This window comes from Protomyctophum bolini (assembly GCF_963924005.1).
Source record: "Protomyctophum bolini genome assembly, chromosome: 18".
Lineage (NCBI taxonomy): Eukaryota > Metazoa > Chordata > Actinopteri > Myctophiformes > Myctophidae > Protomyctophum > Protomyctophum bolini.
Window position 1 is genome coordinate 1,845,538 of NC_137879.1, and position 24,777 is coordinate 1,870,314.

Here is a 24,777-nt window from a genome sequence, read left to right on the forward strand (position 1 = left end):
ACTTCTGCCTCTTCTGAGTTGGAGCGCATGCATGCAGAAGCAGCGCACGTGCGCAAACGCGTGCATGTGCGCTCAAGAGCGAGCTTGCGCAATGCATTATGGGGCAGATTTGCTTCGCTGTGTTTTTGTAGTGACCATCGGATGGTCCCTACAATTCCCGGTGCATTGTGGGATACTTCAGTCCACTACATTAGGGTGCTAAAATGCTCACTACATATTCGGACACTATAACAAAATGGCGGAAGCCCAAAGTAGTGCACTATATGGGGCATGGGGAATTAATTCGAACGCAGCCAGGGTGTAAAACATGGACTGGACCATTCAGCCACATACATCTATTGTGTTGTATGTATTTATAGGAGGGTTGACATACTGTGTATCAGGAGGTCCAGGTTCGTTACTGAATTCAGGAGGATTTCCTCTAGACCTGTCACTCTTCACAGACAGAAGGCTGGGAGTTGGAGACTCTGCTCTGTGGTGGACATTTCTGGAATCATAACAAAGATTATACAATTATCATAATTATGAATGGAAAAAGTCACTGTTAAACGTTCTTAATCATTACGTCTCGTTCCACAAGCAGAGAGAAAACCACATCTTGGGTTTTGGGTTTCAGCTAGTGAACACTGCAGCAGCAACAGAAACAACACAGAGACATATGTGAATACAATAGAAATACCGTAAATCCTCCAGTAAACGCCTCCTTTCTATTAATAACCGGGCCCCTATTAATCACCGGTGATGGCGTTGAATTAAGTAAATAAATTCCGGCCTCCTTTTATGAGCCGGGGTTTTTTGTGTTGTTTTTTTTTTTCAAGTGCCGTATGTGTTACTTTCGCTGCTCTGGCTGGCTGTGCCTGCCTGTCACGTCAGCGTCCACTGTCCAGATGCCGTGGCCGCGGTGCTCGGCTCGCACACAATACAACAAAGTTAATAGCTTCGGGAGAGAGCCCCCACAGATCTGCCCTTCATGCAACGAACGTTGGTTCTATAAACGGCAGATTGATGAGCGCATGGGGGGTTTTGCAGCCTGGCGCAGCCCCATGCGCCTTTTGGATCTCTCATTTTATGGAACGAACGTAGCCTACCACCGGTATGCTGTTAGCTTTTTGCTAACGGGACACTTCTTGGTTTTATTTTTGATACAAGATTTTAAACTTAATAAACAGCTCCGTCGTTAAAACTCTCTTCTTCCAATCATCGCCACGGTCAAATCCTACCTCCCCTAAAAACAGCTGGAGATGGTTATCCATGCTTTGATTTAATCAAGAATAGATTATTGCAACTCTTTGTATATTGGCATCGACCAGGCGTCACTCAGGCGTTTACAGCTAGTGCAGAACACAGCTGCCCGCCTTCTCACCGGCACTATAAAACCATTTCTGCCCCTCCCCATTAGATCTGCTCAGATAGATGCTATATAAATAAAGTTTGATTTGATTTGACTTGGAGTACACAATTCAGACACCAGATGGAGCTGTTGGTTGTAAAGGAGTTCATGTTTCAACCTTTGGTCAGTAGAGTGGTGTCCATCTTCGAAGTCAATAAGTCCATGCATGGACGAGTCACTCTTCATGGAGACACAGCTGGGTACAGGAGAGACTGCTCTGTGACGATCAACCCTGTTAAAGATATAAAATGTAAATGTTTCTATGGTTATGTTTTCTTTATTGAAGTAGCTGGGATACTCCCCTTTTCCCATACCTTCTCGATTTATGTTGTTTAGGGTTTTCCATGTAGCTTTGATGTTTCCTCTTTGTTGTTCTGACAACAAGTCCATGCATGGACGAGTCACTCTTCATGGAGACACAGCTGGGTACAGGAGAGACTGCTCTGTGACGATCAACCCTGTTAAAGATATAAAATGTAAATGTGTCTTTGGCACACCGGCAGTCAGTTACAACAATCACACATTACATAAAACACACAGATGCATTAAAAAAATACTATTTAAAATGCATTCACATAATAAATAATAATAATAAAACTTTATTTGTATAGCAACTTTCATGACATGAAATGCAGCTCAAAGTGCTTTACAGAACAATGGAGAATAAAAAAGAAAAGCAAGGCAACGACATTAAAAAAATAAGCAGTAATGCAATACAGTGAGGACATGAATAACAAAAAATAAAAGATCAATTTAAAGCAATGTTGTAGAAGTGGGTCTTGAGCTGAGCTTTAAAAATGTCTACAGAGGCTGCCTGACGAAGGTACAGTGGGAGTTTGTTAAACTACAGAGGCTGCCTGACGAAGGTACAGTGGGAGCTTGTTCCATGCCGACGGCCCGTAGAAGCAAAAAGCTGCTTCCCCGTATTTTTTTGTTGCCATTTTTTTAGGCAAAGCGAGCAGGCCAGCAGTGGAAAACCTTAGGGGCGGTTTGGGACATATTTAGGCAGGCAGTCATGTAGGTAGGAAGGTGCGAGACCATTGAGAGCTTTATAGACAAGTAAAATAATTTTAAAATCAATCCTAAAAACAACCGGAAGCCGGTGCAGTGAAGCCAAAACTGGAGTAATATGTTCTCTCATCTTAGTTCTAGTTAAAACTCTGGCTGCTGCATTTTGGACAAGTTGTAATCTGTCAGTTGTTTTCTTAGGCAGTCCTGAAAAAAGTGCATTGCAGTAATCAAGCCGAGAAAAAACAAAGGCGTGGATTAGCGTTTTTGCATCATCCAAAGACAAATAGGCTGATTCGTGCAATATTTCTAAGGTGAAAAAAGGCAATCTTGGTGACATGATTAATGTGTGAATTAAAATTCAATTCAGAATCAATAATAACCCCCAGGTTCTTTACTGTACTGTTACTTTCTACAGTCAGGTTGTAAAGGAGTTCATTTTTCAATCATCTGTCTGGTCAATTAAAATTCAAACCTTTGGTCAGTAGAGTGGTGTCCATCTTTGAAGTCAATAATTCCATGCATGGACGAGTCACTCTTCATGGAGACACAGCTGGGTACAGGAGAGACTGCTCTGTGACGATCAACCCTGTTAAAGATAAAGACAAAAGAAAACTTTATTGTCCATCACATTTACATTACATACAATGTAAATGTGTCTTTGGCACACCGGCAGTCAGTTACAACAATCACACATTACATAAAACACACAGATGCATTAAAAAAATACTATTTAAAATGCATTCACATAAACACAGCAACAGTGATCATGAACAGTGGGATTCAACGAGAGGATTTAGTTTATTTATAGCGAGTCATATCAGGCGTGGGCCGTGCAGAGAGGCTCAAACCAGGATGTATCAAATAGATATATACAGGTAGTTCTTCTGACCAAGCAATTGGTTGCAATAGGCTCTCCGGCCGTGCTGAAATTAGCACGACAGCACACCTAGTCGTAATATTTTTTTAGAAAGGATCAGATTATAAATGTATCAGTTGTGCATCAGAGCAGCAGCAACATTGTCTTAGGAAACAATTTAAAGAATACATTACATGTTCAACTCGACTTCGTCTCGTTCAATAATCATAATTCAATAATCACGTTAAACCACACCCTCTCGTGTAATATTGCTTAATTAAACGTCATGCTATAATTATCCATACTAAATGCCTCCAAGCACCATTTGTGTTGTTTTTACTTGTACTGTCCACTACTGTCATGTGAGTATAGGACCTTATGTGTGACATTAATTTGCGTATTTATTGTATGTTGATTTTCTTGTATTTTATGGTATGACATATTTTATATATTTGTCCCTGTATTATATTGTAATTTGTTATTTTGCAATAGTATTTGAGAAATGTCACAGAAGCACTGTAACTTTAACCCATTTTGGGGCGGGAACCCCTTTTGGTGTTAGCATTATGTTATGCTTTAGCTATTGAAAAATAGCAGATCTACAAGCTCATAGCGTAGGTCTGCTATTTTTGAAAAATCGAAGAACGACTGACATAGAAACATAGCTTTTTCAGAAAACTGTCAGGATGTAGAAGACATTTTTTTAATCTGATCTCAGGTCAGAATGGGTTAAGAGTCACATGACTATGCAGCTGCTATCTGTTAAGATGATTACGTGCTGCTTTCCGATTGGTTGTTCTATACCTATGAAATGTATTTAGTGATGTCAGCCTATTCCGAGTCGGGCCTGAGGAAGGTCGAAAGAGCCAAACGTCGTTGCGTTTGACATTAAATAAAAAGCTCTTGAATCAGCAGGTGACAGTGTGCGGGTCTGCAGAGGTCTTCCCTTCAAACAATGTCATTGGACAGTAAAATAAGCAATACGTTATCTGAAACTAAAACTGACTGCACATATTAAAATGGGTGGGCAACTTTGACGATGGAGAGGAGCCTTTAAAGGAGTGCTTTAAAATGTTCCTGTTCTATTTGATGTTTTCAATGGTGTGTTGTTTCTTTTGCTTTTATTCACTGCTGTAGCACTTTGACATTCTTGCGAATGTAAAGTGCGTTATAAATAAAAACCATTATTATTATTATTATTATAAATTAGTGAATTCAAACCTTTCATCGCTCGGGTCGTCTCCGTCAGAAGCAGAACTCCCACTCATTTTCTCCATAGTGATATATTGTATTATCAGCTACAGTCAAATGTCGTCACAATCCAGTATTTAGTAAAGAGAACTTTTCTTCAACCATTGACAGCTAAAAAGTTTAAAACCTGTCAAGTAGACTTAGGACTAGTATACCTAGTAGTCAGTAGACTTAGGACTGAGTAGACTTAGTACTCAGTAGACTTAGTAGTCAGTAGACTTAGGACTCAGTAGACTTCGTAGTCAGTAGACTTAGTAAGTAAGCTTGTAAGCTATGCTCCTCTAGAACCCACACGGTCTGTATGCCAATAATGTCAACCAGCGGTGGACAATTAAGTCCTCCGTTACAAGTAAAAGTATTTTTTTGTGTATAGTCCACGTTGGTGTTTTCCTAACATTCCCTGACATTGTTGTGATTTGTTTTGTCTAGTATGAAGCTAAATGAATGGGACATTCTCCTCTGGCTCCATGCAGTGCTGCTCATCTCCTGATGACTCCTGGTAGAAAAGAGAGCAGGAGAACAATATTTAGTGAATCATTTTAATCCATGTTGAATCTACAGCCCTTTCTGGTCACACATCTCTCATAATCATAGCACTCTAAATTTAAAACACATTAACCATTATGTTATGCTTTAGCTATTGAAAAATAGCAGATCTACAAGCTCGTAAGCGCGGCACTCGGTGCCGCGCTTACGAGCTTGCAGGTCTGATATTTTTTAGAGCGACTGACATTTTTAGAATCTGATCTCAGGTCAGAATGGGTTATAAATCAGACCAGTGTGTGTGTGTCCAGTGGAAACCTCGTATGAATCTGATCTCAGGTCAGAATGGGTTAAACTATAAAAGTGTGCTCTGTGCCAGGCCAGGTTTTCTACCCTGGGCACACACATTCTGGAAGGCAGGTGTAGACAATTGGAATTTGGAATGGTACAGTATATTATTTGACTGACATGACTTCACAGAAGTATAACTATTTCTGTGAGTTTTGGACACAAGCTGTAGTTGTATTTCAACATATTTTATTTACCATCCCTGTTCATAATAAATCCATAAAAAAATGCATCAAAACCTGAGGGCTCTATTGCGTGCTAAACCCCTTATCCCTAAACTACTTTGCTTTTTTGAAAAACATTTTTTAATAGTTCAAATAGCCGATCTACAAGCTCACAACGCCTCGATGTACAGTAGATAAATGCACATACATACATTTGGAGAATTGTCATGTTGGTAGTTGACAGTTAACAGCACACAACTTTGACCACTTGGGTGCGCACTTGAGTCTGTTTTCTTTTTTTGTCTGTCTCAGACTAATCATTGTGTATACACAGAAGTTGATCTATTGAAGATTCTGACCTTCAAAGTACATCATTTTTTTGTTTTGATTGTATTGCTGTATTGTTCTTTCTGCTTTGGCAATGTAAACGTATGTTTTCTCATGCCAATAAAGCCCTTTGAATTGAATTTAATTGAATTGTCTCAGTAATAAACTATGACATTCAGCCTACTGCTCAAGAGTGTTGTTTTCGTTGGCTAAAACTGAGACGGAAAATGTTCATCGACTGCCTTTTTCCACTGACGAAAGTGAAAAACACACAGGAAATATGTGTGAGTGTGTGAGTAATATAGTTTTAGTTTATAGTATGCATAGTTATCAGTAGGCTATTTGCACTGAACTTGGTACACAGTGTTGAAATCAAACACAGAAAATGGCTACTGCTACTGCAGCAGTAAACTAACACGCAGACGTGTTTACACAATTTCCAAACACATAATAACCAACTACAAAGCCAAAGGCATTCTGCAAACATCACATACTAAATTAAATACTCTTTGAACCGATTAACTAGAACTTCAAAGTACTTACAGACAATAATGTCCAATTAAGGCAAAAGCATTAAAGAATAATTATCAGCGGACCATGCGCACGCAGCTCACTGTTCCCGTCCGTCAGTACTGGGAAATGAGTATCGTTTTACTGGAAATGCTCTACTGAGTTTCGTTTTACTGGAAATGCTCAGCTGAAGTTCCGTTTCACTTTCCACTTCCACCACTGGAGGGCTGTTACAATACACTTCACCTTTTAACTACCGGTATTAACTTAATTAATTAAATGACATTCCAAAGGCAGCACAACAAATAAAAACTAGACTAAAATGTAAGAAGGGACTAGTGGACAAGAGATCCAGTATAAGTCATTTTACAATTGGTTGCATGCTGAAAATAGCTGATCAGTGATCTACAAGCTTGTAAATCAGCTATTTTCAGCAATGAAAACACTACTACTACTACTACTATGCATAAATTAAGTTTAAATAAGAAGTAAGGCAAACCAAAATGTGCACACAAATAGATGCAATTAAAAAGAAATTTAGCTTTTTGTGTTATCCTTTTAACAATCATTGTGAAGTCACAGCAATCTGTTAATAAAGCATTAAAAAATAAAATAAAAATGAATTCCCTGCTTACTGAAATAACCACCCTATGGCAACCTTTTTGGGCCGTGCACTGAAAATAGCCGATCTAGCGCGACGCGTTCTGAGCTTGTAGATCTGATATTTCCAGCATGCAACCAAGTGTAAAATTACTTTTACTGGATCTCTTGTCCACTAGTCCCTTCCTAGCATTTTAGTCTATGTGAAGCCTTTACCACTATGCTAAACAGCAGGGCAACTGGGTTGAACTGAGTTTGACGCGTGCAGTGATTAATTCAATGTCCAGAGAGTTGTCTTACTTTCGGATATGTCATATCCACTTTCTTTCAGCAGTAGTACAAACGTAAATAAACTGTGTAACTATTAAACAAACAAACTGAACCTATCGACCACGCACAGTCGAAAACTGTGTCGTCTTCCCCTGTCGCACCTGAGTGCCATCAGACTGACAGGTAATGAGGGTTTCCATGACAACCACCCACCATTCTGACTGACTGATAGCCATGGCGTCATCGTAATGAAGGACACGTTAACTTCATCATTAATTAGTTTAAATAAACAAAATAAACAAAAAGCATTTTGGCTCCAACGGTCTATTTTATTTTTGTTGATGAAATTGTCAGTATATTTAGTCTTAGTTTTAGTCATGGTGGCTTAGTTCTCATTTAGTTTCCATGTCGTTTTCGTGAGTATAAAAAGGTAGTCGATAAGTCGACGGACATTTTTCGTCTTGGTTTTAGTGGACGAAAACAACACTGCGTCTCACTGAGCATGCTGACCTGAACAGCAGCGGTCAAAGGACTTTAATTGCAGTCGATGGAATGAACTTGGCAGAAGGAAGATCATCTTTTAGGGAACTGTGTTGTTGAGTCCGACAGATGATTAGTACAAGTACAGTGTCCTTTACATAATTATGCTTTTATATTGTACTGTACAGTATAACTATTTACAGTGTATATATTTATATCTCTCTCCCTGGCCCGGGGATCGAACCTCGACCTCCCGGTGTCAGGGCGGACACTAGTCTAACTGAAGGTGTGTGTCACCTTCACTCCCTGAAGGTGTGTGTGTGTGTGTGTGTGTGTGTGTGTGTGTGTGTGTGTGTGTGTTTACGTGGCTGTTACGCAGCTGGTGCTCAGAGGGTTTGATTAGGCAACTCACCGCTGAATTCAGCGATTGACCAATCAGAATCAAGCATTCAACCAAGCCATGTGATAAACTGGTATAATGTAGACCTGCAGCAAGCCATGAAAAATGTTTGTTTGAATCTTTACCCGTCATGAATCCTGTCCGTCCATGGATCTGGGTTCTGGTTCTGTACTGTAGACTCTGGACTGGATCATAGAATGACTTCTGTGTCCTGGTTGGATAAAGTGGAGATGGGCGGAGAGACAGAGAGAGAGAGACAGAGAGAGAGACAGAGAGAGAGAGACAGAGAGAGACAGAGAGAGAGAGACAGAGAGAGACAGAGAGAGAGAGAGAGAGAGACAGAGAGAGAGAGAGAGAGAGACAGAGAGAGACAGAGAGAGACAGAGAGAGAGAAAAGCAAAGAGAACCGGTTGTCAAACTGGTTGGTTACCTGCTTCCCACAAACAACAGATCACGCCACGTCTACAAAGAATGTTTATTATGACAACAAGCCAAATGGCGCATTTAGAACGGTTGTATCTGCAGGTGTGTCTCGTCATTACCAAGCTAGATTTAGCTAGATTTCAATTAAATTACATCCGTCTCTCTGTGTGTCTTACTTTGTTTGAGCACATAAAATAACAGTTAAAAAAACGATTACAAAAAAGAATAAGTATAGTATACAAGACTGCATGGTGTATTTGAATTGCAAATTTTTATTTGCTACTTATTTGAGTCTTTGTGTGTGTGTGTGTGTGTGTGTGTGTGTGTGTGTGCGAGCGAGTGTGTGAGAGAGAGAGAGAGAGAGAGAGAGAGAGAGAGAGAGAGAGAGAGAGTGAGTGTGAGAGAGAGAGAGAGAGAGAGAGAGAGAGAGAGAGAGAGAGAGAGAGAGAGAGAGAGAGTTAGGGCACGCAAATTCCCGACCGAAAATTTCTTCGGGACCCGTCATCCCGGAGGTGTTGTTTTTTCTTGTTAGAAATTACACTAAAGGAGTTTTCACACAGTGCACGTTCTTTCCCCAGCTGATCTATGAGTGCTCAAATGTCCAATCTGAACCCTCCCATCATTTTCAAACATGTTTGATGATATTTATATGGAATTATGGATCACACTGGGCTGTAACGGGGAGTCAGCGGGACCCAACGTAAATGTTGGTGGCACGGGCGGTATTTAAATACCTGCAGGCAGACACGGGCGGTCAAGATAAAATCAGCGGGACTCCGCGAATCCTGCATCCTCCCGCAATTAACCAGATACAGAGCTTATTATACACTTTAGCAAAATAATGAATGTCTGAGGAGAACGTATAATTTCCTGTCTGCGCTGGACAGGCAAAGCACCGAGTCACTCTCTCCAGAACTGTGTTGGACATCTTCAGGCACGCTCCCAAAGCTGCTAGCCTGGCTAATAAGCCAGACCAATCAGCCGTTGGCAAAAACAAAAGATTGACAAAGCTGCTGCACTTGTCAATAATTTAGCCTAATCAGTCTCTGTGAGAACTGAGAAGTGTGTTTTACCCAGAGTATTAAAAGGAGGGTTTTACCGACGGAGCGAGGAGTTTCCTTTCCCCGTGATGGACATTATCACTTCTAAACCCCTTTTGGCTTTTGCCTGCATGTGTGCGTCACTCAGCAGTCAGCAATAACGTGAAACGGAACATGAGTATAGGCTACAATTTGTTTTATATAGTAACCACCAGCACGCAGCCCCTCTCTCTCTCTCTCTAATAATCACTAATCATCAGTGTGCTGTGCTGCGCACTGGCCGTGCTGGCTATTTTAACACCCAATCGGACTTTTCATAAATAAAGTACAAAGCGGGATGATCAAATTCTCTGCAGTGGAGAAGGGGACCCAGGCCCAGCACCACTGCTCAAAGGGTGAAAGACCTATAGCTAAATGTGAAAGAAAGACGTGAGGTCGTTTCACACAGATGTTCACACATTTACGCTGAAGAAGTGAATCGACGTCGATACATAATATGCTGTTAACTTACCTCGGATTGACTTTATCTTTTTTATCCCGGGTGTAAAAGCAGAACACAGCGGTGGTGGGTGGACTTCCTGGTTCCCTGTGTGTGTCAAACAAACAGAAAGAGAACAAAAGGGTCATGTTAATAGTTTACTGAGGCCCGGGAACCCCTCTTGGTGTTTCAAGCATTATGTTGTACTTTTAGCTATTGAAAAATAGCAGATCTACAAGCTCATAGCGCGGCACTCGGTGCTTGTAGGTCTGCTGTTTTAGAAAAATAGGCAAATCTTTAAATATGTATTCTTTTATTTTTTTTATATATTTTTTATCCCACGATTTTGTAACTCATTTTTCACCCCTGTATCAATCATCTAATGTGATCCTGGGCTCTACACACCCTCCGCCAACCTAGTCCACATATATGGGGGACAAGGGGAGACCAACCTAGTCCCCATGGGGGACAAGGGGAGACCAACCTAGTCCCCATATATGGGGGACAAGGGGAGACCAACGGACTTGAACTCATGCTTCCTTCATGCCTGAGTGTCCAAGTTGCTCCTTCACACCCGACAGTCACAGGGGGGAGTTTCCCTGGTTGGACGTCGTAGCACGTGGAAAGGAACACGTTATTCCAACCAGTTCCGTCCCCCTCCATCAGGCGCCCCGGCTAGCCAGGGGGAGGCAGTATATGTATTCTTAACTCAAATCTTTGCTTCCAAATCACGAGCGCATATATTGGGCAACACGACCAGCGCAAAACATGATGTCAGCAAAACTGCTCAAAGTGTTAGTTCAGATTGTTGGACTCAAAGCTTCATTTGTATTGTATTGTTGACCTATTTCTACCAGAGAGCAACTTTGGTTCAACTTTGACCCCTCTGTCACATGCAACTATAATAATATGTTGTTGTGCTGCTGGGGGCGTAGACTAGTTCTCTTCTTTAGACCAAATGCACGTTATCTCAGAGGATACTGATGCACTGATACATGGACACAACAAAGAGTTCCATGTGACAGAGGGCTCAAAGGGTGAATTGTTATGTTCATATGCACACGTGTCACATGTTATGTAGACAGCATAAGTGCATTGTATGTAGTCATAGCACGTCATAGTACATATGTGTAGCATAGTAGTATAGATGTATAGCTTATATGTATAGTTCCATTATAGATATTCCACTGTTACTTTCTTAGCTACGCATGTTTCATGATAAATATCTTTATGTGATGTATTCCCATGCTTTTTGTTCTTGCTTAATGTAAGTCGCTCTGGATTAAGAGCGTCTGCTAAATGCCTAAATTGTAAATTGATTGTAAATTGCATATCAAATAAATAAACGTAAACATAAATTAGATTTTCCCTTATATATATATAGACCATAGGGCAGGGGTGGGCAACTGGCGGCCCTGGCGACCTTCACATAATGTGGCCCTCAGGTTAATATCAGAATACTGATACTGTATATTGGTTTCAGCTGTTACTATTCAACAACATGCAAACATGACCCGCTTTTATTACTTCAGTCTAAAGTAGTAGTCTTAGTAGCTCATTGCTTCAACCCAAGTATAATTAAATGCATTTGAAATTACATAAAAATGTTAATTTTCAGGATTCCAATTCAAAAATAGCAAAAATTCAAGATTGCAATTTGAATATAGCAAAAATTGCCGATCTACAAGCTCAAAACGTGTCGCAGCGCGACGCGTTTTGAGCTTGTAGATCAGCTATTTTTGCTACGACAGTAATATATGGCCATAGGGAGTGAGTGTGGAAATATAGTGGCCCTCTCCATCGTCAAAGTTGCCCAGCCCTGCCAGGGGTGGGCAACATTGACGATGGAGAGAGCCATATCAGTATTCTGATATTAACCTGAGGGCCGCATTAAGTGAAGCTGGGGGCCGCATGTGGCCCCCGGGCCGCCAGTTGCCCCATATATACCGGCATAGACCTATATAAGGGAAAACCTCATTTATGTGTATTCATTTGATATGGACATAACAATTCACCCTTTGTCAAGTCAAGTCCCGCCCATGGGAGTTAAATGCTGCAATTTATAAAAGTAGGTGTTCATTACATTGAGCACCTATACTTACATCACTGAGGTAGGAAATAGGAATACAAAAATGTTACGGTCACCTTATAGGTGAATCTGGCTCGGCCTCTGAACTGATAGGTCAACAATATATTATACAAATGACACTAGCTTTGTGGAAGTGATACTTTTATTTTTAACCGTGACCCGCCCCCACCCCAACACCGTAAACCATTTTGGTGTTTTAAGCATTATTTATGTTATACTTTTTAGCTATTGAAAAATAGCAGCTCTACAAGCTCATATAGCGCTATATGTGAACAACTATAATGGGCTTATATACAGTTTACACAAAATGGTAGCCCCTCTCGGAACCCTCCGTAAACCTTTGGACTTAAAAAAGTCAGAAAATTTACTACCATTGGGTTCTGCTTGTGGGGCTAACAAAATGGCTGCTCTTGAAGAAGGCCTTGTTATGAGTTCTGAGTGACGCACGTACATTATAAGTTGTGTAAATAAAATGTGATAAATATAAACCCTTGCTCTGTTAAGTTTGTAAGCCTATATGGAACATGTATTTTAAGGATATATAGGCTATGGCTTATAGTTTAGTATACATTTCATACATGTAAGTATAGGCTATTGTTAATCACGTTATACAGTGAACAGTCAATACTAACACAGTCCTTAAGTTATAAGCGCCGGTCCGGTCCAGCGCGCCCTGATCACAGCTATAAACTATAAGGTTTAAAAGTAGCTTGTATATATTTTAGCTACCTGTAGCTTAATTGTTGAGCAGAGCAGAGAGGACTCAGTCTCAGAGGAGGACAAAAAGATCGGTGAATGTTCTCTCTGTTTGTGTTTGGGGCGAGTCAGGGAACTAGGGAGGGAGGAGGGGACACGTAATGTAATCTGAGACTTCCTCATTCCTTGATTCCTCCCAAACTAGAAGAGCAGATCTACAAGCTCACAGCGCGTCGCGCCGCGCCGCGCTGTGAGCTTGTAGATCTCAGTAAAGGCTGGCTGGCTGGCTGGCTGGTTGGCTGGCTGACTGCCTGGCTGCGACGGACGGTTAAAAACGACCTGCAGCACACCGTCACCTAAATGCTCAGTATGTGACTGACTACTAGTACGGACGCGTTCGGAAATACCACACCGGAGCACACTCGCCTATTAGTTTGGAGAGAGAGAGAGGAGGGGGGGGGGGGGGTGAGGGGGAGAGAGAGAGGGGGGGTAGAGAGAGGGGGGAGAGAGAGAGACCCACTGACCCATGTGGTAGTGGCGGAAAGTTCTTATAACGGCAGGGGGTTCATGCAGCCACGCCCCCTCCCCCAGCGGTGGAAAAAAAACGTTTTGTTTTTTTCGGTTGGTACCTTATTTACAGTTTGTTAATGAACACAGTGTTTCAGTTCACAACGAAGAACACATTAAATTGTTTCAGCAACATTTCAACATGATCAATGATAAACAGTGGGTTCAGTCGCGCCTTTGCCAAAATGCCAGGGGGTTCAGTCGCGCCTCTGAACCCACGGAGTTTCCGCTGATAGACCCACTGTTTGAAAACATGACTAATGACAAAAAACAATGACTACATGACTACAACTCCCATGACTACAACTCCCATATCTGTTGGGTGTAGAACAACAATTATGACTACATGTCACAACATGAGGGACAAATAAAAAACAACACTAAATGTGTCCATTATCTTGACACACACACACACACACACACACCACGGACACTTTAATACTGTACATTTTGATCATTTGCATGTTGTATTGTGTAAGCTAATGTTCTATTTGTAATATTGATATTGTTTTTTGTTATATTTTGTATAGTTATTGTAGTCAATAGCCAATAAAGCTAATTTAATTGAAATTTGAATTGAGAGGGAGAGAGAGAGCCCTTATTGGCCCCCCACACAAGCCCTTATTGACCACCACACACAAGCCCCTATTGGCCCCCCATACATAAGCTCTTATTGGCCCCCACATAAGCCCACATGCCCAGCTTATATGTGGCCAAAAAATAACTTTTATTTAGGGAAAGGGCACTTTCTAAAAAAAAAAGGGCAGCAAATGTGGCGCAAATCTTTGAATGTATATTCTTTCAGAGCGAACGTTTTTAACTCAAATCTTTGAATGTATATTCTTTCAGAGCGAACGATTTTAACTCAAATCTTTGAGTGTATAATTCTTTCAGAGCGAACGTTTTTAACTCAAATCTTTGAGTGTATAATTCTTTCAGAGCGAACGTTTTTAACTCAAATCTTTGAGTGTATAATTCTTTCAGAGCGAACGTTTTAAACTCAAATCTTTGAGTGTATAATTCTATATGCGTCAAATTAAACTAGTTGTGACTTTTATTAATCATGTATCATGTATTCATCACTCATCAAGTGTAGAATACCTGTTCACCTTAATGGACACAACTTTGAATACCTGTTCACCTTAATGGACACAACTTTGAATACCTGTTCACCTCAATGGACACAACTTTGAATACCTGTTCACCTCAATGGACACAACTTTGACGCTACCTAGAAAAACAAAACAACTAGTTTAGCTGGTCGACCTTGTTCTACTGTCAGCAATATCTATAATAACCACATGATCTATAAATAATGCACCCTGTAACACCTCACCCATATCGTTGCTATTACAGTGCTAAGACAAGTGTCCCTATATTGTTCATATCTCTCTACGTCGTCCTCAGACCGGCATCTCCAGTCATCTGGGTTCTCCAGACATCTGGCCAGCTCCTTTGTGCTTTCCGCACCAGGCAGCATCTTTCTTTAGTAAGCGTATATATAGGGTAGATTCATTGGTACTCCTGAGGAGGACAGAGTCTGTCTAGTGTGTGATTTAAAATAAATTGAAAATGAAATTCATTTTTTTGTTTTACTGCCCATTATATGAAGAATTAAGACATATATTATTTTGTAAAATGACTGTAAAATCTGTGCTGACTTTTTCTGGTTGGAGGACTATGGAAAACTGGAATTTTGTTTTAGGAAAGGTATTTTTGCTTTGGCAGACTTTTTATGCAGGGCGTGGGAAATAAGGCAGAATGTTTTGTTTGTGTAAAAATAAAAATAAAAAATGGAATATCAACAAAACAAATCTGTTTATTGTACACAATGCAATATTGAATGCAATGTTATGGTGTGTCCTGTAAGTCCATGTGGGCTGGGCGCCTTTGGTGCATGACACAAAAATAAAGAAATCTATCTATCTATAGCGTGTGATGAAAGCACCGACTGTAGGCCTATAAGACCTGATACATGCCAAACAGAACAGACTTTGACCAAGCCACATACTGTGTGTATAATGCCTGTGGTTGCAGGACTGGCAGCTGTCAGTATATGGCGTTCAGTTGGTTAATGACTCACATGCAGTCGGTCAGTAGGCTACGTGTAAAGTCCTTCTCTGTTCCACTCCAAAGGACAGAAAACAACAATCTTTTGTCAGGTTGAAAACCTTCTTAAACAAAGAAACAAAGATTAACAACAATGCCAAACAATCAAGTTTATAATCTTTTCAAAACAACTCTTTTTAACCATTCTTGATTTTAAACCGATTAGGGTTTTAACAATAGTGTTTTTAAACAAATACCTACATTACATTATTTTAAACACTAATGTATTAAGGTCAACACTTTAAATATTTTTAAGTTTAAGTAACAATTTTGGAATAAAGAAAGAAAATGTGCTGATGCTCAAGCTTGTAGTTTTAAACTTTTTTTTAACATATAGTAAATCAATGTCCACATTTAGAAGTCCTTTAAATTCTTAAATAAATGTAAATAACTTTAACATTTCTAACTTTGAATTATTCTTTAATCAAATCCTGACAGTACGTGTTTTGTCCTCTGTTGATACTGCTGTGTTATGGATGCACTAAACTTTCATTGTATGTCTCATACAGTGACAAATAAACATCATATCTGATCTCACCGAGTAGCCTACTGCGGCTGAACATTATTATCTTACAGCAGTCTCAGCGTCAGTATCCAGATGATAATTATGTTTTGCAGCCAATTATTTCTACCACAACCAACCTGACTGTTAAACTACTGGGACTCGTAGTCTACAACATGGCTGCCCCCATTTGGAGGAAAAGTGTAGGAATTCAACGGCACAGTCATTTCCTAGTTATGTCTGGCATATCTGAATGTTTGGCATGCAGTAAGTCTTCTCAATCTTTTATAACTCAAACATAGGCCTACCGATACTGTGGCTAAAGTCCTAAAGACTATTATTTATGAGTTCCTGAATTATTCCAAGTGAAGTTTACAGATGTTCGTGAACCTTCCATTGGTGAGTCATGCATTACATTGGGCCGTTTGACAGCTTGGAAAATGTGACAAACATTTCCTTCTACAAAAGTCCCCCATACCCCATGGGGACTATTAAAAAACACATTACATTTTTACACACAAAAAATCAATAAGCCTATAATAGTTACACTGCTTTAAAATACACGTCTATTATGTGTCTTTGTAAAAGTAATGTGGTCATTGTCCCCCACCTAGTGGACTCATTGTAGAACTACACTTTTAACTATAGGCTACAGCGTTAATCTGACGCATCAGAAGTGACCAGACCACGTGGCTTGGCCTGTCCTTTGCATCGCCAGTCTCTCTCTCTCTCTCACACACACACACACACACACACACACTCACTCACACTTTCCCCTCACTGTATATGTTTCTTTTCCCTTTTTACCTCCTTTATGATGAATTCCTGTTCTGTTCTTTAACTATATAGAAGTGTCTATTTGTACGTCTCTAAATGTTTTTGATGAATTGAACAAAGTGGACCCTGTTGTAAACAAGTGTGTAATGCTTAATTGGGTCGTCCACTCACAGTTAAGTTAACAGTCTTTGTATTGTATTACTGTAATTCTGCAAACTGTTGATACATATTTCAATCAATAAAAACAAAAAAGCCATTTATTTGAACTATAACGTAAACCACCTGATCATAACGATAACTGCCCACGGGGTTGGTTGTACAGATAAGAAGCAAGGCAGAGACGTGGTTTTTAAGCAAAGTACAAACAGGCTTTATTCAATTAGCAGATTGTTTTATGCATTTGGTCTCAAATATAATGGGAGTATATATGGGCCCAGGGACGTGCAGCTAGGTGGCGCTGTCACCAGGGACGTGCAGAGAGTGGTAGAGGGGCAGGGGCTAAAATCCCCTAAGAGGGCACTAATTTGGACACAAATAGCAAAAAACTGCAGATCTACAAGCTCACAACGCTTCGTGCTGCGATGTGTTGAGAGCTTGTAGATCAGCTATTTTCAGGGTCGCATCCCAGCACTCTTTAGCTAGTGGAGATGCAGGTGTGTAACGACATGGATTTAGAGACAAATTAGTTCCAACGCAAAATGCTGCGTTCAAGTTGCAGGAGACTTCGGGAAAAAAAAAAGTAAATGCTGCATTCATGATGGTCTGGAGAGGGCAGTTGTTTTACAGACGGGGTAAACGGGCAGGGGCGGAAGCCCCCTTTGATGTCTACGTGTACACGTCCCTGTATGGGCCAGTGCTGGGGAAGGGGGGTAGATGGGTGGGCCGGCTGGCCCAGGGGAGATGGGTGGGCCGCCTGGCCCAGGGGAGTGGCACCCCAATATCTCTCATAGCAAACCACAATTAATTAAATCATAGCAAACACAAGGTTTACCAAAAAGCACATGGGGGCCGTCAGCTGTTCCCAAGGGGAGACATGCAGGGACATAATAATATCACAAGAAAAGGACACACTGTGCCAAGCCATCTCACAGAATGAACAAATAACAATCAAAATCAGTAAAATAAGGACATTAATAACCAAACACTCCCTTAAGGATGGCAGACGTTCTGATGTATTGCCCTATAGGGTGAAAGCAGCCAGGTTGGCCAGGGCAGTGTGGACAGTTCACCATGCCCGCTGTATAGCAAAAATAGCCGATCTACAAGCTCAAAACGCGTCGCAGTGTGACGCGTTTTGAGCTTGTAGATCGGCTATTTTTGCTACGACAGTAATATGCACTGTGGCCCCTCTGGAGTGAGTGTGGAACTATAGTGGCCCTCTGGAGTGAGTGTGGAACTATAGTGGCCCTCTGGAGTGAGTGTGGAACTATAGTGGCCCTATGGAGTGAGTGTGGAACTATAGTGGCCCTCTGGAGTGAGTGTGGAACTATAGAGGCCCTCTGGAGTGAGTGTGGAACTAGTGGCCCTCTGGAGTGAGTATGGAACTATAGTGGCCCTATGGAGTGAGTGTGGAACTATAGTGGCCCTATGGAGTGAGTGTTGAACTATAGTTGCCCTCTGGAGTGAGTGTGGAACTATAGTGGCCCTCTGGAGTGAGTGTGGAAATATAGTGGCCCTCTGGAGTGAGTGTGGAACTATAGTGGCTCTCTGGAGTGAGTGTGAAATATAGAGGCCCTCTGGAGTGAGTGTGGAACTATAGTGGCTCTCTGGAGTGAGTGTGGAAATATAGAGGCCCTCTGGAGTGAGTATGGAACTATAGTGGCCCTCTGGAGTGAGTATGGAACTATAGTGGCCCTATGGAGTGAGTGTGGAAATATAGAGGCCCTCTGGAGTGAGTATGGAACTATAGTGGCCCTATGGAGTGAGTATGGAACTATAGTGGCCCTCTGGAGTGAGTATGGAACTATAGTGGCCCTCTCGTCAAAGTTGCCCACCCCTGCTCTAACTCTAACTCCTCTAGCATAGCAGGGATGTTATTGTCTAACTCTGACTCCAGAATAAACGTCTCTATTGTCTAACTCTGACTCCAGAATAAACCGTCTCCTGCTCCATGGCGCCCCCCTGTGGTCTTGGTCGGGTGTTCCTGTTGACATTCACAGCGGCATAATGGATGTCGTCTTCTCCCTTTTATTACAACAAACAAAACAACAATAAAAACAAGACAAAACAACAATAAAACAAACGAAGAAAGAAGAAGAGGAACATCATGACCAGAACAACAACACCCCAGTGTGGACGTTGTCGGCCGGGGGAAGATATTAAGAAAAATAATAATAAATAAATACAACTTACCACTGTGTTTGTAGGAGACACCGGGGAGCCACGGGATTGTCCTATAAAATATAGGGTACAGGCTTTAGTTTAGACATTTATACACTATTGGTCCGACTGTCATTAGATACATTACATTACATTACATTTTATACCATGATTTTGTAACCCCGTTTTTTTCACCCATGGTGTCAATTATCTAATGTACTCCTGGCTGACCTGAGGAGAGCAGCGGACTGACCTCATGCTTCCTTCTATGCATGAGGAGTCCAAGCTGCTTCTTTTCACCTGACGGGGGGGGGGGGGGGGGGGGGGAATTTCCCTGGTTGGACGGAAGGAGTCCCCTCCATCAGACGCCCCGGCTGACCGAAATATATCAGACTGCTGTTTGACGTTAGTTATAATGGGCTGATAAATATATCATAAATATATCAGACTGCTGTTTGACGTTAGTTATAATTGGGCTGATAAACATGATGTTAGTTATAATGGGCTCATAAATATGACAAAACAAAACTAGCGATTGAAAATCAGGGATGTGGTAGTCAGTAAACTAAAAGGTCATAACAGATCACGCACCCTGCAGTGATTAGAAAGTATCCATACCTCTGTGATCTTTATGACCAGTAGAGTATCCATACCTCTGTGATCTTTATGACCAGTAGAGTATCCATACCTCTGTGATCTTTATGACCAGTAGAGTATCCATACCTCTGTGATATTTTCTCCATGACCAGTAGAGCATCCATCCAAGGACCAGAGTGGACAGGAGGACATTTGAAACCACCAACACAATGACGGTTGGATTGAAGTGATGTGGACATTCACGTTCTGAAATGAGTCATTGGTGCACGTGGTGGAAAAATTATTCAATTGTTTTACTTAAGTAAAAGTACCAATACTGAAATTGTAGAACTACTCTGTTACAAGTAAAAAGTACAAAAGTATCGGCATCAAGTAGTCATGTTGCAGAATGTCCTATTTCACAAGTTCAAATCTTTTGAAAATATCCGATCTACAAGCCCTACAATGCGTCGCAACACGACACATTGTGAGCTTGTAGATCGGCTAAAATGTTAGGAAGGGACTAGTGGACAAGAGATCCAGTTTTATGCTGGGTTGCATGCTGAAAATCTGCTATTTTATTGGTCAGACCAAAACTAGACTAAACACTAGAACATTCCAGGGTGACTAAAATGTGACTAAAACTAAGTGAAAACTATTCAAGAGGCTATGACTAAAACTAAAATAGAAAGCAAAAAACAACAGTGCACTCCTGAAATGAGTCATCGCTGGTGCACGTTCACCAGTTCAGATACAAAAAACAACAACCGTCATTTCCACTGACACTCCAGCTGCACACATTACACATCATACTTCTGTAAACAACCTATAGAAACTATTACCTAAACATAATTCACCGTAAAGTATGTACATTTATTTACCTTGGCCATTCAGTGTTGATCCAATTCCAGAGGTATCTCCCACAGAGGTCTCTCCCAGCAGCTCCTCTCCTTTGAAAGGTATAATCATCATTACTAACTGTTCTATTCTGATAGAATTACATTAATAACCTAAATTACACTACAGAGAAAAAACATGCCTTTTATCTCTAGGAAGGTTCCTGGTCCAATCCGAAGGGAACCTGATGTGTCCAGTACTCCACAGTAGTACGTTCCAGTGTCCTCTGCTTTCGTATTCTTTATTTTAAGATGAGCTGATCTAACTTTGTTGCCTTTCTCTACAACAACACGACCCTCTTCGCCACAAGGATGAAGTAGGCCTACGGCGTATGTGGATATTACACATTGTGTAGTTAAAGTATTCTCTGCTGTCAATTTGAACCATACATAATGAGTACCATACGAGACTTCAATGTGACATTGAAGGGTAACTTCCTGGCCCAGCTGCGCTGCTTGAGGTGGAAGTGGCTGAGAGATATTCGCTTGTTGAGCCACACCTGAAACACAAGCATCAATGCAAAGACATACGTTAAAAACATTTACAGTATGGGGTTTGAGATAACGTTATTTTGGACAATGTATTGTTCTGCAAACTCGAGTTTCATATAACAAATGTGTACGAGACAAGTGAGTTATAACTCTCATAAATATTCAGTATACATTCAAAACGATCCTCTTACATTTTAATACATGTAGTGTATATGGAATCATACAGATGCAACTCTATTGCTGTGAATACTTACAGGAGCAGATTAGAAGAAACGCTACAAAGTATTCCATCCTTGTCCTTCTTTGGTTCACTGCTGTCACTGCTGTGTGCTTCACTGTGACTGGCTGCTGGTGACTCTCTTTTCATTGTGTGAGTTCCTGTCAGCTCGTCTGATTGGCTCAGCGGCTTCATCCTGCACTTCATTTGATTGGCTGCTCAGAACCAGGATGTTGTATGAAACACACACACACAGTGGAATCTCTGTATGGATGTTTTTAGAAGCTTTAAATGACATTAACACGTCACGTGATAATAAGGTATGAAAGTATCTACAAATCAAGATGCATGTTTGAAATGACAGATATGGCTTTAATAGTAAAAGGACGGAATTAGAACAACGAACTGGATGTCACTTGCAGGACATTTAAGACAGTAGAAGCTTGGATAGACCAAAGAGGAAAAGTCCACACTGGCAAAAGAGAAAAGACTGAGACAGTCCAAGACATATATTATGGACCAAAAAAAAGAAATGTTGAAATGAAAATATATAAAATATACAGGACACATTGCAATAATGATATTGTTGTGGTGACAAATGGAAACAAGCCATAGCTTTCTTGGGTTATAAAATCCTCTTAGCAGACCTTGTATTGAACTGTAGGCTACGTTCCTGTGCTTTTTTCTGCAAACTGTTTATAAAGTAATCAATATATGGATCGAGGTATATATATGCACCTAAAGGCTGGGCTCTCAACAGCTGCGCGATCAATTTAGAGACAAATCAAAAGCAGTTGAGTTGCTTATAAGTTGTTAAAATAAGTGCAGACAAATTGAATTTGATTGAGGAAACCATGGCATCACATTTATTGCACTTTGCGTGCTCAGTCATTTCCCTCTCTAACCACACTCGCTCTGCGACGGTGACCGCTCGCTGAATGCACAGAACAGAACAGTGGTATCCGCCCCACTCACTCACTCACTCACTCATCACAGAACAGAACAGTGGTATCCGCCCCACTCACTCACTCACTCACTCACTCATCACAGAACAGAACAGTGGTATCCGCCCCACTCACTCACTCACTCACTCATCACAGAACAGAACAGTGGTATCCGCCCCACTCACTCACTCACTCACTCATCACAGAACAGAACAGTGGTATCCGCCCCACTCACTCACTCACTCACTCACTCATCACAGAACAGAACAGTGGTATCCGCCCCACTCACACACTCACTCACTCATCACAGAACAGAACAGTGGTATCCGCCCCACTCACTCACTCACTCACTCACTCATCACAGAACAGAACAGTGGTATCCGCCCCACTCACACACTCACTCACTCATCACAGAACAGAACAGTGGTATCCGCCCCACTCACACACTCACTCACTCATCACAGAACAGAACAGTGGTATCCGCCACACTCACACACTCACTCATCACAGAACAGTGGTATCCGCCACACTCACTCACTCATTCATCACAGAACAGAACAGTGGTATCCGCCCCACTCACTCACTCATTCATTCATCGCAGAGTGCAATAAATGTGATGCCATGGTTTCCTGCAAAGGTCGTTGCAACTTGCACCAGTTGCACCACGTCCACATTGAGGAAACATCTCAAAGTCAATCAACTATAGAGCCATGAATTAAACAGAAATCTGATTGATGGCACTCCCCTACTTAGAACATTTAAACATTATTCTAAAAGCACCTGAATGCATGTGGTCTAAAAGAAGCCATGTTATTTAAATGTGAAACTAATTCACAGTGCTTTGAGTTGAAACCTTGCAATTAGAGTTCTCACCGGGCCCGACATTTGAAGCCCGGCCCGGCCCTAACTGGGTCAGCCCGAAGCTCGGCCCGACCCTAAAAATGACCATAATGTTAGGCCCGAAGCCCGATAAAGCCCGACAAAAAGATGCATGCATGGCCAGCGCAGCAGCACGCGCCGTCAGTGGTTCAGTGTGTGTCTGTGACTGTGAGAGTGAGATCGGAGTTCAATGGACTTATCTATATTGAAATATATTTTCAATAAAGTATTCAATCAATCAATCAATGTACCATTTCCATATCATTCTAATGGATTCCATTTCCAGTGGTGGTGAGTATAGCTCCCCTTAGTTTCCTCTGAAGTGAAGCTATGTCCAAAAGAACAAACATAGCCTACAAAGTTTACAAACCAATCCACGCACCTCGACAGCTTTGAGATCTGTTATTTTAAATGGGGCACATATAACGAGGAGCGCCGCTGCCGCACCGAGGGACGGCGGTTATAATATTAATACTAATCATTTTGTAAATCAAATAGCCTGCAGTGGACTGTAACATTGCGTGCTCATCATACACACTACAGAATTATATGGATCGGTTGGTGACTATATGACGTTGATTAGGCCTAATGATAGATAGATAGATAGATAGATAGATAGATAGATAGATAGATAGATAGATAGATAGATAGATAGATAGATTTCTTTATTTTTGTGTCATGCACCAAAGGCGCCCAGCCCACATGGACTTACAGGACACACCATAACATTGCATTCAATATTGCATTGTGTACAATAAACAGATTTGTTTTGTTGATATTCCATTTTTTTTTCTTTTTTTTTTTACACAAACAAAACATTCTGCCTTATTTCCCACGCCCTGCATAACAAGTCTGCCAAAGCAAAAATACCTTTCATAAAACAAAATTCCAGTTTTTCATAGAAACCAGAAAAAGTCAGCACAGATGGTTGTCATTTTACAAAATAATATATGTCTTAATTCTTCATATAATGGGCAGTAAAACAAAAAATGAATTTCATTTTCAATTTATTTTAACCTAATGATTAGGTTATTCATGGCAGCCAGCTGGGTTTAACGAGATGGCTCAGTGCAACTGTTTTCGTCATGTTGCGTGCAGTCTGTCGTGTGATAATCCGGCGATTGATTTATAAAACATTTAGCATTATGAACTGAAGCTCATCCTGGCTATAGCACAACCTATTTTGTTAGAAGAAGTTTGTGTCAATCTTGTTTTCCTTTGTTTTTTTAATTTGTTCATGCTTAATTGACAGCCAATCGAGAGTCCAGTCTCAGGTGGAGGTGGGTTCTCAGAGCCAGCTAGGGGACAGGTGTTCTAAATCAGCCCAATTAAAAGCCTCTGATGGGTCATTCTAACAGAGACAGGCAGAGGGAGAAGAAGTCACAGTTTGTTCAGTTGATCCTGTGTGAAGAGAAAATAAGTTACCTTATTGGTTGACGACCATGTTATCCAGTTTGTTGTGAACTTAATTGATCTGCACAAGGTAAATATATGCCTGTGTAATGTTTCTGTGCTGTAACTTAATGTTGGAGTGTAACAGTTAATGTGTATGCATAATGTCACTATAGCAATTAGCACTTTCACAACATTGCATGGCTTTGTATTCATGATGTAGTACATTATGGACTTGTTGCTTATAGCTGATTTATTTGCTTCAGGACACGTCACAGTTCCATTGGAGCA

At 41.0% G+C, this 24,777-nt stretch overlaps 1 protein-coding gene and 1 long non-coding RNA gene across 2 annotated transcripts in view; one reads left to right on the forward strand and one right to left on the reverse strand.

The window, feature by feature from the left end:
* LOC308332990 (uncharacterized protein) overlaps positions 1–4,661 on the reverse strand; it is a 205,463-nt gene extending 200,802 nt beyond the window's left edge. The window contains exons 1-5 of the mRNA XM_080789144.1: positions 4,479–4,661; positions 2,874–2,987; positions 1,705–1,848; positions 1,509–1,622; positions 374–487 (exon numbers count right to left, since the gene is read on the reverse strand). Of these exons, the coding sequence (XP_080645270.1) occupies positions 374–487; positions 1,509–1,622; positions 1,705–1,848; positions 2,874–2,987; positions 4,479–4,534 (542 nt within the window). The 5' untranslated portion in view covers positions 4,535–4,661. The remainder of the gene's footprint in view (positions 1–373; positions 488–1,508; positions 1,623–1,704; positions 1,849–2,873; positions 2,988–4,478) is intronic.
* LOC308332997 overlaps positions 1–4,707 on the forward strand; it is a 178,711-nt gene extending 174,004 nt beyond the window's left edge. The window contains exon 3 of the long non-coding RNA XR_013965774.1: positions 4,659–4,707. This is a non-coding gene — a long non-coding RNA (uncharacterized lncRNA). The remainder of the gene's footprint in view (positions 1–4,658) is intronic.
* Positions 4,708–24,777: the final 20,070 nt, after the last annotated feature.